The 16,144-nt window shown below is 57.2% G+C and overlaps 2 protein-coding genes across 3 annotated transcripts; both read right to left on the reverse strand.

The window, feature by feature from the left end:
• Nucleotides 1-269: 269 nt before the first annotated feature.
• PLD3 (phospholipase D family member 3) lies at nt 270-10,999 on the reverse strand. 2 transcript variants are annotated; one of them, XM_063312437.1, is made up of 12 exons: nt 10,910-10,999; nt 8,529-8,596; nt 8,051-8,119; nt 7,004-7,251; nt 6,200-6,383; nt 4,712-4,832; nt 3,639-3,766; nt 3,034-3,234; nt 2,353-2,492; nt 1,598-1,763; nt 1,204-1,303; nt 270-811 (listed from the first exon to the last, which is right to left on the reverse strand). In XM_063312437.1, exons 2-12 carry the CDS (start codon nt 8,556-8,558, stop codon nt 612-614), a joined length of 1,587 nt encoding a protein of 528 aa, XP_063168507.1. In that variant the 5' UTR covers nt 8,559-8,596; nt 10,910-10,999; the 3' UTR covers nt 270-611. The 2 variants fall into 2 exon arrangements, with proteins under 2 accessions (XP_063168507.1, XP_063168506.1); XM_063312436.1 differs by lacking the exon at nt 10,910-10,999 and having other exon boundaries at nt 8,529-8,642.
• A 1,041-nt stretch (nt 11,000-12,040) lies between these two features.
• HIPK4 (homeodomain interacting protein kinase 4) lies at nt 12,041-15,403 on the reverse strand. Its single transcript, XM_063311828.1, has 2 exons — nt 13,642-15,403; nt 12,041-12,543 (listed from the first exon to the last, which is right to left on the reverse strand). The coding sequence occupies exons 1-2, from the start codon at nt 15,295-15,297 to the stop codon at nt 12,370-12,372; spliced, it is 1,830 nt and encodes a 609-aa protein (XP_063167898.1). The 5' UTR covers nt 15,298-15,403; the 3' UTR covers nt 12,041-12,369.
• Nucleotides 15,404-16,144: the final 741 nt, after the last annotated feature.

Here is a 16,144-nt window from a genome sequence, read left to right on the forward strand (position 1 = left end):
CCGCCCGGGCCGCGCAAGGAGGGGGCCGCGCCCGGACCACCGCGCCCGCCACTTACCCGCCGCGCCGGCTCGCACAGGCCGCACCGGAAGGCGGCCCACGCGTCACTTCCGTCGGCTGCCTGTGCGCTCTAGGCCACCGGCGGCAAAGAGCCGCGAGTGCCCCCTAGCAGCCGGCGCTCACCTCGGCCCCGGCCCCGGCCCCGGCCCCGACCGGGTCAGCCGCCTTCGCGGCGACGCTGCCGCCGCAAACACACAACTACACAGACACGTGAAAAGCGAGCCTTTAATCGTCCCAAAGCCGGGCCCGAATACAGAATAGGAGGGGGGAATCCAGCAGGCGGGCGGTCTCGCCAGGCTCCCCCCAGCAGCTGAACCCGCGGAAACGGCCGTCCCCTCCCCCCGACCCGTTTCTACCCCTTGCGGGCGGGCGGCTGTCCTCCCCACGCCCCAGCCAAGGCGTCCCAGGCCAGCGCGCCTTCCTGTTCCTCTCCAAAGGCCACGGCGCGGCTCTTCCCGGACAGCGCAGGGGCTGCCCGGTGCCCCGGACACCCCTCTCCTCCTGGGCCGCCCTGGCGCCTGCAACCCCAACGCCCCGGGACGCGTGGGGGACCCTAGCGGGCGCTGCAGAAATCCTCCCAGTGGCCCACGGAGTTCAGGTCCCGGCTGTATCTCGAATTCCAGTCCCGCTCAAAGATGCCCTGCAGCTGCCCCCGGACGGTGGGCCGGTCTCCGGCCTGCGCTTGACTCTGCTCCACCACCAGGGCAGAGCCTGCCGTGTGGAGGAAGTAGTCCCCGGACCAGTTGGACGTTCCTACAGAGGAAGAGGAGGTGGTGAGGAGGGCCATCCGGGACCAGATTCCCAGGGGCCCAGCAGGTGGCCGACCTACTGGATAAGCGGGCAGTGGCCCCGCGAGGCCCCTCATGTGCTTGCCCCATCTGCTGCCCTGGAACTGCTTGGCTTCCTCCTGCGGGATCCCCCTACACAGACAGAAGCCCTCAGAGCTGGGATCCGGCAAGCTCTTCCTCTGCAACCAACTCCCCCACCCTGCGCTCCAAAAGGGAAAGCCCCTTCAAGGCAAGTTGAGCTCCTGCTGACTTCCCCCTCCTGCTCCCACTCCTCCTCTGTGCTTGTCTGACTTCTGATGGCCATGGGCTCCCCAGCAAGCCCCCTTCCACATACCAGCCTGAACTGTCCCAACTTACCAACGTAAGCCACCTTGTCTGTCACCATGAACTTGCTGTGGTTCACTCTGGCATAGGGGATCCTGGCTTGTGTTTCATTTGCAGGGACCACAAACAGCCTCTGTGGGGAGGGGGGGGAGTCAAGCGAGGGGCACTTGGAGATGGGCTCAGGAGAGGCTCATTGCGGCTGGTGGGGCCAAACCAAGGCCTCCCAAGTGCGCTGGGGCCCAGGAAGAGTTGCCCCCAAGCCCAGCTCCTCTCTGCTTAGGCCCTGGGGCCAATCCTGGCTGCAGAACTCTCCCAGGCGCTAATGGGGCTGGAGAGAGCTGGCCGGCCCCTTATCGCGGTGGGGGGAGGTCAGCATCTCCAGGGCCAGGCCATCCTGGGACACAGGAGCACTGCCGGGTCCCCTCACCACTTCCAAGCTGTAGTGGGTGCGGTTGTCCTGCAGGGCAGCCAAGGAGCGCAGGAAGGGGAACATGCTTGGCTTGGAATGTCTCCAGCAGCCAACCAGGAGGCGGACACGGACTCTCTTCTCATAGGCCACTTTCCGGAAGCGGTCATCAATGGCTGGCCAGAACCTGAGAGGAGCAGCCGGCAAGAGACCAGGTCAGAGCCGCCTTGCCCTCTACACCTTCCCCAAGTGAGGTGGCGCATGGGGCAGACGTGGGACAGCATAGTGTTCAGTTACCTTCTAGCCATCTGATTCAACTTAAAAGCCTCTCTCTAGTGTACCAGCAAGTACTTCTTCAGAAGCACACCCCAGCCAAAATCTGTTCCCTGGTCTGAATTCAGCAACGTTTGATCTTGATGATTCTCGCTAGCAAAATCTTAGCCAGAAGACGATGCCAACTGACTAGAGGGAGGGCCCCCCGGGGTTGATGGAAAGCATCCTTTTCCCATGGAAGATGGTCATTTGGATATGCTGCTGGAAGGCCATGCTTCCCCCACAGAAGCAGAGTTTAGTCCCCATAGCAAGTCACCGTCAGCAGGTCTCCGCGTACGGCAGCCCCTGCATATGCATAGGGGAGAGTCTAGAAATGCCCAGAAGCATCTAAGGGTCCCCTGCTGGAAATACCCCGCCTGACCAGCAACCCTTCCCCTCGCCTTTGCGGGGCTACGCATGTTCTCCTGCCATGGAGGGGGCCGCCTCAAATGCCTCTGAGTTACCTCCTGGGGTGGGAGAACTCCATGGTGGGCAAGTAGCTCATCACAGCAATGTAGACAAACTCCTGGGCCCCTTCAATGACGCTCAGCAGGGACTGGAGGTCTTCCGTCCGGCCGGTGGCACACAGGGCTGGGGGAGCACTCTGGGGCAGTGCGGGAGAGAGCACCCATCCTGATGTCACTCATTGTAGCAAAGCTTTCAGGGCAGTTGCTGGCAGGGGTGGTTTGCACCCTATGCAGAGAAGTTAACCTCTGGCCGCCCACACGTTGCGGGCTGGCCCTCCCAGCCTCCCTTCCGATGGCCGAATCAGGCTGGGGAGCATGGTCTATGCAGGGCAGACTGGTCGGCTGGGCAAGAGAAACTCCCTCACTTCGCCAAGAGGAGGATGCTCGTTTTTCTCCATGTTGGGCAGCGAATGAATTGTGGTCGGCGCCCCTGCTCAGGCATGGGCAAAGGCTGGCTGGGAATCCTGGGAGGTCCAACCCCAATACTTTGGAAGGCCCCTGGGCTGGGACAGGCCACACTCCCTTGCTAGAGCCTCTCAGCAGAAATCACCATTTTTGCACCTTGGGGAAGATGCTTGCAGATTTCTCCTGATGAGATTTGATCACAACAGCATCCCAAGCAAGCTGTCAGCTGCTTGGAGCAAGGCACTCAGCCATGTCCTGTGCACAACTGCTCACCGAAAAGTACACGCCAGCCTCCGTCCCATTCAGCTGCAGCTCCAGGGGTGTGTCCTTGTTGTAGGTGGTAGAGTAGTTGGCTGGCCAGGGTGATGGGATGGTGGTGTTCGGCAGCCCTAGTGCCCAGTACACCTCAAACATCTTCTCCAAGTCCTGGGCCAGACAGCTGCAGTTGTACACAGCCACGCCAAGCTCCTTCACCTGGCGTCGGAAAGGAGAATGGCCCAGGGCATTTAGCTGCTCTCCCCTATCTCCACACGGTACGCAAGGAGTTGCAGGCACATAATTCAACAATCCCAGTTGTGCTACAGAAAAAGGGGGCCCCTTTGGAATGACTCAAAACCCCAAGAGGCCTTTCTCAGCTTGCAGAATACTGGGTCATAAAGCAACACTTTTGTTTTAGATGCCCAGGCAAATTAAAGTGCTTTTGCCTGATGGCGCTAGGCAGCCTGCCTCCCAGAACTGGTGGGAAGTCTTGAGAAGAGGGGTGGAGAAGGCCTACAAAACCACCCTAGTGAAGACCACTGGCTGTTCCACTGAAGCCCCCATCAGGAGCCCCCGGCTTTGGACGGGAAGGCCGGACAGGCGGAGCAAGAGGGTATTACCTGTGTAAGGGCACGCCAGTCCATATTTGCACTCCCAAGGTAAATGTGCAGCTGGTCCACAATCCAGAACTTTGTGTGCAGGACACCCCGGGTCAGCCTTGGCAAGTCAACTTGGCGGATCTGGGCCCCTGGGTAGTTAGAAACAGAGAGACAGTTTTGGCTGGGCCCCTTTTGGCTGAGTCATAGGTTCAGGACGTTCTGCAGGCAGGAAAGGGGCTCTCTCCCTAACTGACTGCCAGGGGTAGATTTAGCCCCAGACAGACACAGAGCCAGCAGCAGCCACAGCTCTCTGCTAACCAGCTTTGATCTGCTATGGAGAAAACACACTAATAAGGCAAGATTCCCATTTCTCTCCCCCCACAGCTGTAGTGGGCAAGGGGGGCAAATTGGGCAGAAACCCATGGGATAAGCAAGTCTCCCCCCCAAGCTGCCCACGTCCCCACAGGTTTTCCTGAGGTTTTCTACACTGCTGTCTCCGAAGCAGCAGCATCTGGGCCCCCCTGCGCCTGATGGGAGGGCTGCAAAAAGAGCTGCCCATCAAGCCATGGACTCTCCTGGCAAAAGGTGGCTTTCTGTGGACTTGAAGGGTCATGGTGTTGGGTTCCTTTTCAGCTTCACGGAAGCCAAACTCCGCCCCTTCCCCCCTGGGCCAGGCCTGCTAGGGGCAGGAGGAGTGGAACTGTGAGAGTGGGGTTCCAGTTGTCCAGACCAGCTGGTATCCCGCAGCAGTGACCGGGGGCCTGGTATGCAGGAGGCCTCTTCTGCCAAAGGTGCTCCCCAGCAGCTAAATCACCAACTCCTCTACCAGTACGTGCTCAGTCCAAGCCAGAGCCGGCAACGTGGGGCAGGTTCCCCTCCTTTCAGCACGCAAAGCATTTCTTCTCTTTGTCCTGAATCTGCCTGCTCACCTTCATTGTCCAAGCGAGTAAGTCCAAATGTGCCAGCCTCTCCTTGAAGGGCAGGTGTCTTCAGCCTCCCCCCCAGCTATGGTGAGTGCCGCTTTTCTGCATTTCCCCCAGCCCTACAGGAGGTAGAGACCCCCCCTCCCCTTTCCCCTCCCACTCCTAACTCACCACTCTTCTCAAGGACTTGAAGGTCGGCACTGGGCAGTCGGGGGGAAGGGGGGTTGACTGCTATCCGTACCACGATCCCGCGGCTGGGAGCACGCAGCAGCTCTGTTAGTATCTCTTCCCCCTGGGGGAAAAGAGAGGGTTCAGGAGGCAGCTGCAAACTACTAGGGGGAGGGGGAGGGGGCAGGAAGGAAACACAGGTGGTTTTCTTCCTTCGCAGGGGGGCAGCCCACTGACAGGACATATGATGACTCAGAGCTTTAGAGCCACAAACCCTACCCAGCCAGGGACTCCTGTTTCACAGCCCTGGATTGACCCCGATGGCATCTCAGACAAAGTTTGGATCAATAGAGCAAAGCAGGTTTTAGGCTTAACACCACGTATCGTTTGGTATAGTTTTATTTTAGTGTCTGCTGAACATTGGACTTGATTTCTCAAATGAGAGCATCCACAGTAGTTTTCCACCATTTCTTTGGAATTCTATCAAAAGCCTCTTTGCTCTATCTCTGTAACCAGTGTTCGAGCAAATGGATGTTCCGCTGCCCTCAAAGGGAGCTTTGATAGATCGCAAGGCCACAAGTGGCTATGCCTCTGGGTAATTAGTTGCTTGTTTGTGTGTGGGTTTGGCCAAGGACCCATGTGCTAATTGGTGTCTACATCTTGGCTCAGTCTGCCACAGGCCTTTTCCAGTCTTTCTAGCAGAAAGTGCATTCTACACTCCTAAGATAAGTCCAGCAGTATCATGATGGCCAATATATAAAACATTTATCACCAGTGAAACTAATGCCTAGGATAGGCTTCACCAATCTGGTACCTTCCAGATTTGTTTGATGGCATTTGGAAATTCTGGAGCTGTAAATTAATATCCCCAAAGGGGCCACTTAAAGGAGGATTCCCCAGGGACAAGAGTGGAAGAAGTCGTCTTAGACAAGCCCTGGCTTCTTACAGCTGAGAGAGGCCATTCTGGGCCAAATACCATGGAATTGTAGGTCACAGAAGCAGAGGCTTGGAAGGGACCTTTGAAGTCTTCTAGTCCAACCCCTGCCCAGGGCAGGAATCTTCAGACCGTCCCAGACCTTTGCTTGAAAACCTCCATGACTTTGGGAGCTAGGCTATCCCAGTCTTTAACAGTCAGGAAATTGCTCCTTAATCCAAGTTTGGATCTCCCTCTGTAAAGCTTCTACACATTGGTCTCTGTTCTCCCTCATGAACTCTGGTGAATAAATCCATACTCTCTTCCCTATGGCAGCCCTTCAAGTATTGGAAGAGTCTCCTCTCAGCCTTTTCTTCTTTAAGCTAAACATTCCCAGTTTCTGAATCTCTAATTAGTTCTATGTGCAGTTAAGCTGAGGACCTTCTGCACGAGTCTGTGGACCATCTCCTGAGTCACAGGATGCAGGGACCTATCTCTTGTGCTTGAACTCCTCTCCAAGCATGACCCTTGGAGGTGAACCTGTGGGCTTCTGCCTGATCCTAAGCTCCTTCCCTCACCTGGCTGGCTGAAGGTTCATGGGTATGGGTGTCCTCGTTGCTTAGAGTCCAGTAGAAAGAAGCAATGTCCACCGAGCTTCTTGCGTTCTTCAGAAGCCTCTGCCAAGTTTCAAAAGTGGAAGGGCCGACTGTGCTGTTGTCATCATATGTCAGTCCCTCAGGGATGCTCTCTACTAGCACACTCCTGAGGAACAATTGTATGTTTTCTTGGCCTCCACAGAAGTCTCATAAGCTCATTGAGCCAGGAGGCCCCATAACCTCTATAAAGTCCCGAGAGTGCACTTCAGTCTGAGGAATCTTACCCATTAGCCAGCAGCAGGGCAATGGGCAGGGTAAGGTGTAGAGACTCCTAGCCTTACCTCTGGGCACTGCCCAACTTCACTCCCTAGAGGAGGAAGAGCCATGGGGTTAGTGGGCTTCTTGTATGCCTGCAGAGTGACTAGACACTGGAAGCTGTACCAATGTGTTTCCTCCAGGAAGAATGTGGTGAGGCATCCTGATTCCCCTCCCCACAGCTGTGCCAGACCCCCTGCCAGGCATCTTTTGTGGCCAGATCAAAGTCTGCAGGCCCTCTTTTTCCTGCAAGAGCCACCATGGTCTTTGCTTCTCCACAACACTTTATACGTATGGACATAGACCCTACTGAGCTAAATACTGTTCTTCACAATTAAGCAAGGCCACGGCCTTTGTGAAGAAGTTCTTGCAAGGCCATTTTTCTGATGGAGAAAGAGCATTTATAGCTATGCTATGACATTACGTTCCAGACATCAGGGAGGCCAAGAAGAACACAAGCGGAGCTGATACCTGCATGGGTCACTGCACGCGTTATCCACATGTGGGACCGATGCCACATTCTCTACCATGGCCAAACTGTGCAAGGGAAGGAGGAAGGAGTGGACCACCAGGGCCACCACCAGCACTGTGGACAAGATGGCTGTCACCAGGATGCATTGGAAATCCCAGGGCAGGATGGACGTAGATGGGCTGGATAGCTTTCCAGGACATAAACCCGTGATGCTGTGGCAGGACCTTCTTAGTTCAGAGTCATGGAACTATGAAGAAAGGAAGAAGCTCAGAGCCCAGCCCAGCTCCATGTCCCCATTAAAGACAAACAAGATACTAATTGCTCTACCAACTCCCTGCATAGCCACAAATATTCGTGTGCATTATGTGGGCATGGGGGAAAGGTGGCAACAGCCTGGCTGGCTTTCATTGCTTTGTTTTCATTATTCTGGGGGTTCTTGGGGGGAGGGCAGAGCTGTTCAATGCTTGCTGACCAAACCACCAATGTGTGGAGCCCAACCCCTTGCTCAGGTCCCCTCAGCTCTGGAGAGGAAGACCCAGCTTGCAAGCCGTCCAAAACTCTAGGCTGGAAACCAGTTGCTGGGGCACCTACTCAGAACACCTTGTGGTTGTCATTATCTGGTGGAGAAGGGAGCAGCTGTAGAGAGCAAGGAAGATGGCCTTGCTGGAGATATGTAGGAGCTGCTGCCTAGGTGAAAGGGGCTGAAGCATTTTTCAAGCCCAGAACTACGAGATAACACGTGGAAGAGGCTCAGACGCTTCCCCGAATCAAGTATAAGAAAAGGAGGAGGAGGTCCAGCGCAATCAGATTTGCAAGATTCTGTTATTGTAGCTAATCTCCATAAAAGTGGTTTGGCCTTCTTGTGGAGTTGATTTCCTGGTCTGGTCTGCCTGGTGGGAGGCTGACAGCAGGGCAGGGTGAATTTAAGTGGCTTTCTTTCTTTTGTCCTTACAGGTTTGGGCCTCCCATCAGAAAAACACTTTTAAAAACAGAAAATGAGAGAGGCTGCCCACTGGGAGAAGCCAATAATGCGCCTGGGGACCCACCTGGTGTGGAGTCTGGCCGGGATGCTCAGCCAGGGGTAGCAGCTCTTGAGGGCTCTCTGGTGTCTTGAGCTGTGAGGAAGGAGCACAAAAAGGGAAAAACGGTCTCTACCCTCAAGGAAAAGCCACTGGGGCATTAACAGGCCCCCACTCCAAGCCACCCCATGGATGTAGCCACAAGCTCCACAGTGTGGACTTGCCAAGGTTGGCCAGCCAGAGAATCCCACATGAACCTTCTAGGGGGGGATTCTTTTGCTTTCATCAAGCAAATGGAACAGGGCTGGGCAGACTCACATCAGCCCCATTTACTTTAGGGGGTGTGCATGGCCCTCTTTTATGTGCTGGATTAAGGAGAAGGCTTTCCCCCTTGCCCATGCCCCCCTTGCAGACCAGCAGTGGGGTGACTCAGGTGTCATTACACTGTAGGCAAGAGAATCCCCCATGGCACAATTCCATGCTCTTCATGCAACTGAGGATTTACCTTCTGGTATGCTGTTACCTGGGGCTTCATTTCCTCAAATCCTCCAGAGCAGGAAAGCTTCAAAGAACCTGTGAAGGGCACAGGAAGAAAGAGGGGCATTGCTCAGGGGCTCTGTGGTGGTGGGCCTGGGTCCCTAGCTGACCCCTGGATCAGCAAGAGGAAAATAGGTAAAGAGGAGGAGTCATCCTGCTCTAGGACCCACAACAGCCATTGCAGAAGCCAAGGCTGGTCTTCAAGGAATCCAGCCGTTGAGTATTTTGATCACGGAAGCAATTTTTGGGGTAAGGCAGGATGAGCTTCTGGGGATGTGTGTGCTGCCAAGGATGCCCAGCCAGGCCAGAGAAGCCGCTCACAGGCCTTGCAAGGATGGGAGGCTGCTCTGCAAACAGAAGAAGCTTGATCAGGAATTCTGTCCTCCTCTTTGGCTGGTTCCTGGTAGAATGTGAGCCTGTGTGGAGGGAGACTGGGTGTGTTGGGGGGGGGCAGAATAGAGAAAAGCAGGGCAACTGATGGATTAGTGCAACATCCAGGGCTGGACTGGGATTGGGATTCAATCCCAACTCAGGGGAAAGTGCCCGCTCTGCTCTGGGCAAAGGTCAGATCCCTCTGGCCCCAGAGAATGGCAGCAAAGGCAAAGCAAGAGATGGGGCCTGGCCAACATTTTGGAAGAAGGCTCTAGACTCAGTGATGCTGCCGCCACCAGCAGTGGACAGGAAAGCACACCATCCCAGGGCAGCAAAGGCAGCAAGTCAGGATTATTTTCCCCATGCAGCAAAGCACCTGCAGCCTGGCTTTTACCAAGATTCCAAAATGTGGTTAATCTCAGGCTGTACCTGAAAGCTGGAGTTCAAAAGAAGATTAAATGCCAAGGAGCAACAGGAAAGTGCTATTTGTGCCAATCATGTAGCAGCAGAAATTAATAAAAGAAGCAGCCCTCCACAGACAGAAGCAAGGAACACCTACAGAAACGGAGCTAGGCACAATCCCATGTTGGAAATTTATTTTGCATGTACTGCAATTTTTTAAAAAAACCCAATTTTCCAAACCAAATGGAAAAGTTAATGAAAACCATCTGCCAACAGCTTCAGCTCCTTCTACACATTACACGTGGCTGCAGTCAGGCTGGTGCAAAGACTAGCTGGGCCAGAGCTTTACTGTACAATCTCCGATGGAAGATTGGAAACACCCTACAATAACTCACAATAACAATGACACCGTACAATAACTCAATAAACGGCTCAACGTTCAACCCCACAGAGCCCCTTCCCCCAAAGCAGGAGGAGGCAGGAGGGGAGGGGCCGTCCTCTCCAAGGGCTGCCCGGCCAGCCTAGTCAGAGGGCGATGGGACTCCCAGACAGCGCCAAGCGGGGTATCCGGATATCGGGGCTGGAGGTCGAGAGGAGCTCCCTCTTTCTCTGCTCTGCCCCGCCTGCCCGACTCCTCGAGGCCAGAATGCCAGCTGCGGTAGCGGCAGCAACAGAAGCAGAAACCGGTTTCCAGAGGATGCCCGCCCTTGCCCGAGCGACTCAGAGCCAGGTCACCCGCCCGGGCAAGTCAAAGCAGGATTGCCTCTCCGACGGCGCCACCGGAGGGAGGGAGGGAGGGAATGCCTTGCTCCCGGCCCGGCTGCCTTGGCTGGGGCTGCGAGGGACTGCTTTCCCGGCGCGAGCTGCCCGGCGGGACTGAGGCTCCCCAGCCCGCCAGGCGCACTCCCGCTGTCGCTCGGCCCCGCGCGCGTCACTCGGGCTCCTTCGGGGCGCCTCCGACGCTCCAGCTGGCGGGACCGCAGACAGGGAAGGGCCCGCAGGGCTGGGGGCAGAGCGCCGGGCCACACGTCCAGCCAGCCCCGAGCCGCTCTCCGCCCCGCGGGCCCGGGCTCAGCAGGAACCCAGCGCCCATCCCCGGCGTCGTCTGTCCTCGAAACCGCTGCGGAGACAGGGGGCGGCTGCCAACGCCCCGCGAGACATGCCAGGCAAGACCCTCCCCAGCCCCCGCTCGCCCCGGGTCCGACCGCAGCGCCGAACGAGTCGCGGTCCGGGCCCCGCCGCCGCCACCCGCCCCGCGCGTACCACGGACAGCTCGGCTTCCCAGGAAAGCCCAAAGCGCTCACCCGCCCCGCCCCTCCAGAAGCAGCCGAGCCCCGCCCCGCTGGAGGGCTCGTTCCACTCCCTCCAGGGAGGAGGTGACGCCGACCCGTTTCCCCCGACAGGCCCGCTGGAATGTCAGTTCCGAAGCAGCAGGTCCCGAGTGGTGGCTTTCTTCGGACCAGCCGCGGGGTAAAGGCGGTCAAGTCCTTGCAACCCTGTCGAGGCCTACGCGACACCCCCCCCCCCCCACACACACACACCACCATCGCCCTGATAGTACATCCCGCCGCTTACCGGGAATCCTGGGAGTTGAAGTGCGGCGCCGCGTCCGGCGCACCTCCCGCGGGGAGCCCTCTGCCTGCCGATCTGTTGCGCCTTGCCCTGGGCGCTGGACGCCCTCTTGCTCCGCCCTCCGACAGGCTGCTGCTGCTGCCCCCGCCCCCGAGGAGCCGCCAGATGTCGGCGCCGCACGGTCGGAGCTCGCCGCCGCCTGCTAGTGGCAGCTGCGCCACGGCGCTGCGCAGCTGAGCCTCCTTCCCGGCGGGGCGTGGGGGTCCCACCGTCCCTGGCTTGGTCGGCTGTTGGCTCCGGTGACACCGAAGAACCTCTACCGTCGGCTGGGTGTCCCTCGAGTCGGCCAGCGCGACTTGCGAAAGCTTCCTCTGGAGCCCGTTGGCCTTCCTGGGAAAAGGAAGCTGCGCTACCCTTGCGAGGACTTGCGTTGGACCGCGCCTACTTGGGGAAGAGGCGGATAGGGCGCTCGCCTCCGTCCGGGAGCCTTGGGGGCCAGCACGCGCCCGGCTGGCGAAGCCAGGTCGTCAGGAAAGGAAAGGGAGCCAACGCCCTTCACGCGATGCAGAAACATTCGCTTCCTCCCCCTCCGGAGCTGATTCGGTGCCCCGGACAAGGCCCTGGCGTCCCGGCCTGTCCTCTGTCCCTGAAGCAACCCGGAGGCACCCGTACGCCTGCAGCCCCAGAAGAGCCTGGCCAGCCACTTGGAGGAAGGCTGCTTGCCAAGGGCTCTGGGCTCAGAGCCTGCCCTGTGCTACATAAGGAAGCTCTGAGGAGGAGGTGGGCTGGCAGAGAACCCTGGAAAAGCTTCCAACTGACCACCAGCCTGGGGTGGTCCTGCCTTCTCCTTCCAGGATAGGTTCTGCTTTCAGCTTCCCCGGGTTGCCACCAGGTGCTGCCCCTGGTGTCATTCCCTTCATCACTTCTTCCCCAAAACACCTCCCCATGGGAGCCCCCAGGTCCTCATTAGGACTAGGTTGATGTTCCCTGTAAAAGCAAATCTTCCTCCCCCCACTGAACTGCTTTAAGGCCGCACATTGGGGGTCATGGGCGCAGGCAAGTCTGGGTGGAGGTGTGGACGGGCCCCTAGACAAACATGCCGTCGAAGCAGTCTGTAAATGATAATGAGTTTATTAATGATGCAGTAGATCGAGTGCAACCTGGACTTGTTGGGGAGATCGGTTGGCCTGCCCGTGGTGCCCTTGGCTCCTGGAAAGACTGGTGGGCTGACTTTGGTTGCTCGGAGCCCCCCCAACTCTGTCACCTCCCCCCGGCCTGGTCAGCCTGTGGTCTGCCATCAGGGCTCCATACAGCTCAGTAATAGCAAGATGGCTTTTATTAAGTAAGTGGCGCTGGGCAGCGAGGAACAGTCTATATATTTAATGTCTAGAAAGGTATCTGTTTGGGCCTTGGTGGGCCATCTCTCCGCTGCGCCTGCCCTCTTCCTGGTCGAGGATCTGGGGTTAGTGGTGGCTGGCAACATGTTGCAGGTATGGCTGCAGCTGGTGACGGTTCCGGGGGGCATGCAGCACTGCCTTGAGGGGGACTCTTTCCATGCCATGTTCTGCCAGCCAGTCTTCGCTGGGCAGCCAGGAGTTGGGCCCGGGCAGTGGCATGGCTGGCTCAAAGACCTCAGTCTGCACATGCTGCCAAAGAAAAACAGAGTATTACTGACCAAGGGATGGGGGAGGGGGGGTCCAGGGAGGGGCTGAGGGAGTACATGGAAGGATGGAGATCTGCCCAAGGACAGCTTTGTGGCAAGGTCCCTTGCAGAATTGGAGAGGCTACCAAGCAGGGGACTGGGGGTGCTTGGGCTTTTGGAAGGGTTTCAAGGACCAAGCCAGCTTTTGCACCCCTTGCCATCTTTCTCTTCATCACGAGTGTGCCAAGATTGACTGGGCTTCCCACTACTCTGCTTCTACCCACACGCCCTCTCTCCAAACAGTATGTGCAGACGTAGGCTGCTGGGAAACCAGCAAGAATCTGAAGGGACCAAGATAAAACTTTTCCAAACTTCACGGAAGATGCGTTGGATCAGCCACAAGGCCCTGGGATGATGGGGGGCTTCAGGAACAACAACAACAACAAAAAACCCACCCACAGGGTAGTTATGGTATATTTGTTTTCTCTGAAGCTGGTGGTGCACTCTTGAGCCTGGGGTGTGCAGACCTCTGTGGTTGCCTCAGCAGCCTGCCATGAGCGCCACTGCTCCCATTACTCCCTGGAAGACATGCAGGAGAGGGAAGGGAAGGGAAGCTCTTGCTAGGCTGCCAAGAAGCCTCATGCCCTCTGATTAGGGCAGCCAGTGACCCCTCTTGGCTTTGGTGATCAGCTCCTGAGCGAGATCTGCAGGAGGCGGGAGAGGGACGAGCATTCTCCTTTCCCAGAGACGCTGCTCAGAAGATACATGAGCACATGTGAAAGAATGCTGCGAACTTGGGGTGTTGAGGCAGCTTTGTGGGCCGCCTAGAAAAAAACCACAGAGCCACCCCCTGGGCTACAGTATTGTGGGGGCTGCCGCAGACCCTTCATGTCTAACAGCCCTGCCTCCCAGGCCCCATTCATGCCACCATGGCCACTGCCCATGCTCTCTTCCGTTTATGCCATCACTCAGCTCAGCGTCAGCAAACTGGCTCAGCTGGGCAGCATTCTGGAGGGGCGCCTACTGTTTGCAGCTTTGCGAGACCCAGCCCTCGCCTAATGTGTGGCCTCCTGGCTCACTTCTCCTTTGAGGCAGCCCTTGTTACCTGTGTGGTGGGTGAGAGCACCAGGCCTTTGGGGTAGCTCGCCTCCTCCCGGGCACCAGACTCTGGCAGGGAAGTGGCACTGGTGTTGCTCTCCTTCTCCCAGCTGGAGGTGTCTTCCGGGGTGTACTGCCCCAGGAGGATCAGATTTTCAAAGGTGGGGTCTGGCTTCGCATGGTGGGGCACCTTGTGGTGCTTCGGGCTGCCGGGCCGGCTCCTGTAATAGGCTGGGATTGGTTCCTGCTGGGCCTGCTCGTGGCGCACCCGAAGGCTCTGGTGGGCCAGTCTGTGCCGACTTGCCACCACCTCTGCAGGGTCAGGGAGAGGTTCGTAGCCTCCCCCGCTGGGCCCTTCGCCCCACACCTTGAGAGGCACCTCCCGGCTGGCTTCGGCAATGCTGAGCTCGTCCATCTGGCTGGTGGTCCTCTGAATGCCATGGGCACTCTCCTCCTTGAAGGAATCATCTCTGGAGTAGAAGCGCTCCTCGTCCATGGCACCGTAGTGCTGCGCCTCCTCCTCTGACGCCTTACCCTGGTTGGGTAGCGACTCACGGAGGCTCCTCAGGCAGAACTGGTAGTACTGGGTAAGGTCATAGTTCTGTTTCAGGGGCTGTGTGGAAATATAGGGGTGCTTCAGGGCTGCGCTCGGGGTGATGCGCTCATGAGAATCCCATGTCAGCATCCTCTTTATGAGCTCCACCATGCTCCGGAGATCGAAATACTCCGCCAAGGCCTCTGTGTCTGGGTAGATCATCTTGTGGACGTTCACTGTCTCCATCTGGTCCAGGGACTTCAGCACATACTTCCTTCTCTCCACAGACTTGACTTTGGTGTCTGCCAGATACTCTGCTGGGGTTTTCAGCTGCCAGGAGTTCACCACCTCTGGGTGCTGGCTCCTCTTGAAAAAGAGGTGGGCCTTTCGGGCCGCGTTAAGGAGGGCATGCCTGGGCATGCCTTGGGTCTCACAGATGTACCGGATCTGGTCGTACTCATTATTCCCAGGGTAGAGGGGCCAGCCAAGGTGCAGTTCTGCCATCACGCACCCCAGCGACCACATGTCCACCTTCTCGCAGAAGGGCAGCCCCAGCAATATTTCTGGCGCCCGGTAGAATCGGGACTGGATGTATGGCTCTTTGACATAGCGCACTTCATTGAAGATGCTGGCTGACCCAAAGTCGATCACCTTGACTCGGAAAGGGTACCTCACCTGGTCCACCAGCATGATGTTCTCTGGCTTCAGGTCTGCGTGGATGATGGACAGCTCTTTCAACCTGGCCAGGGCTCTCAGCACCTGCGTGGTCACCGTGCGGATGTGCCGGACCGGCAGAGGGGAGAAGTTGTGCTCCTTCTGGAAGTCAAAGAGGTTCTGCTCCAACAGCTCAAAGACCAGGTAGAACTTGAGCTCGTCGTGGAAGAACTCGTGGAACTGGACGATGTGGGACTCCTCTGAGTCCACCTCAGACATGGTCTGCAGCAGCTTGAGCTCGTTCTTGATGATCCTGCTGCGGTAGGAGTCATTCTTCAGGATTTTTATGGCCACCATTTCTCCAGTGCTCCGTTTCCAGCTCTTCACCACTTCCCCAAACGTGCCCTTCCCCAGAATCTCAAAGACGTCATAGAAATCTGACTCGGACTCGATCGTTACCATGGTCCTGGGCTCGCCCAAGCTCAGAAACACAGGTGCAAAGTGGCTTCTTGCAAAGAGAGGTCCGGCCACCGCAGAGCCAAGAGAATCCCAGCCCTCCTCCGGAACAAGAGGTGATGCAACAGTCAGCCGGGTTCCAAAGTTGCCATGTTCAGAAAGTTCTGTTATGGAAGCAGGGAGCCCACCCCGCCTCGGGGTCTCCCGCAGCCCTTCCCCAGGAGGGAACGCTGCTCTAACGTAGGAAACCAGGCCAGGCCAGGGCCCCAGGAACACCTCCGTGGCATCACCCACAGGATGGCTTTTAGCCCCAGAGTGAGAACCGGGACCGCCTGCCGAATTTCGAGGGGATGTTTTGGAGGAGGCGTTTGCAGCATGGAGTGGAGCCTCCCTGGTAAGTGGAGGGGGGTGGCTCCCTCAGTGGGAGGCCCCTTTCATCCTACACCCCATCTTCACGTTCAGAGCATGCCTTGAATGAAGGACAGGCAAAGGGGTCTTTAGCCTTTCTTAATTCAAGGACATGCAACTGCGCAACCCTAGATTCTTACCATGGGCACCTGCTTCACAACACCTGCTTGGAGGATTTGGTCTAATCAGTTTGATAATTAGTAATTTCAAGACGTTGCTAGCAAATTCCCAGGCAGAACTTTTCCTGTCTGCACAAGAACTGTACATCTTCTTTTACAGTGTTCCCGAGGAGAGGACATCTGTAAAACACACCAGCTGTGCATGAACCCCACAGTTGCCCGCAAGACTTTCCTTAAAGCAGATGGGGGGAAGCGGTTGTGAAATGACTCTGTGAGGACTCCTATTTGCTCTATAAGCCCAACAGCCACAGCTATGTTGGCTGTGC

The sequence above is a fragment of the Candoia aspera genome, chromosome 10 (assembly GCF_035149785.1).
Source record: "Candoia aspera isolate rCanAsp1 chromosome 10, rCanAsp1.hap2, whole genome shotgun sequence".
In the NCBI taxonomy this organism is placed as follows: Eukaryota; Metazoa; Chordata; class Lepidosauria; order Squamata; family Boidae; genus Candoia; species Candoia aspera.

Excerpts from the sequence above, each read along its gene's own strand:
- PLD3 (XM_063312436.1), bottom strand. The coding sequence starts at position 8,627 with ATGCCCCTCTTTCTTCCTGTGCCCTTCACAGGTTCTTTGAAGCTTTCC. Across the intron at positions 4,833-6,199 it reads ATGAACCTTCAGCCAGCCAG|GGGGAAGAGATACTAACAGA; the intron begins GTGAGGGAAGGA and ends CTTTTCCCCCAG. Across the intron at positions 1,304-1,597 it reads CCCACTACAGCTTGGAAGTG|AGGCTGTTTGTGGTCCCTGC; the intron begins GTGAGGGGACCC and ends CCCTCCCCACAG.
- HIPK4 (XM_063311828.1), bottom strand. The coding sequence starts at position 15,297 with ATGGTAACGATCGAGTCCGAGTCAGATTTCTATGACGTCTTTGAGATT. Across the intron at positions 12,544-13,641 it reads CCACACAGGTAACAAGGGCT|ACTGAGGTCTTTGAGCCAGC; the intron begins GCCTCAAAGGAG and ends CAGCATGTGCAG.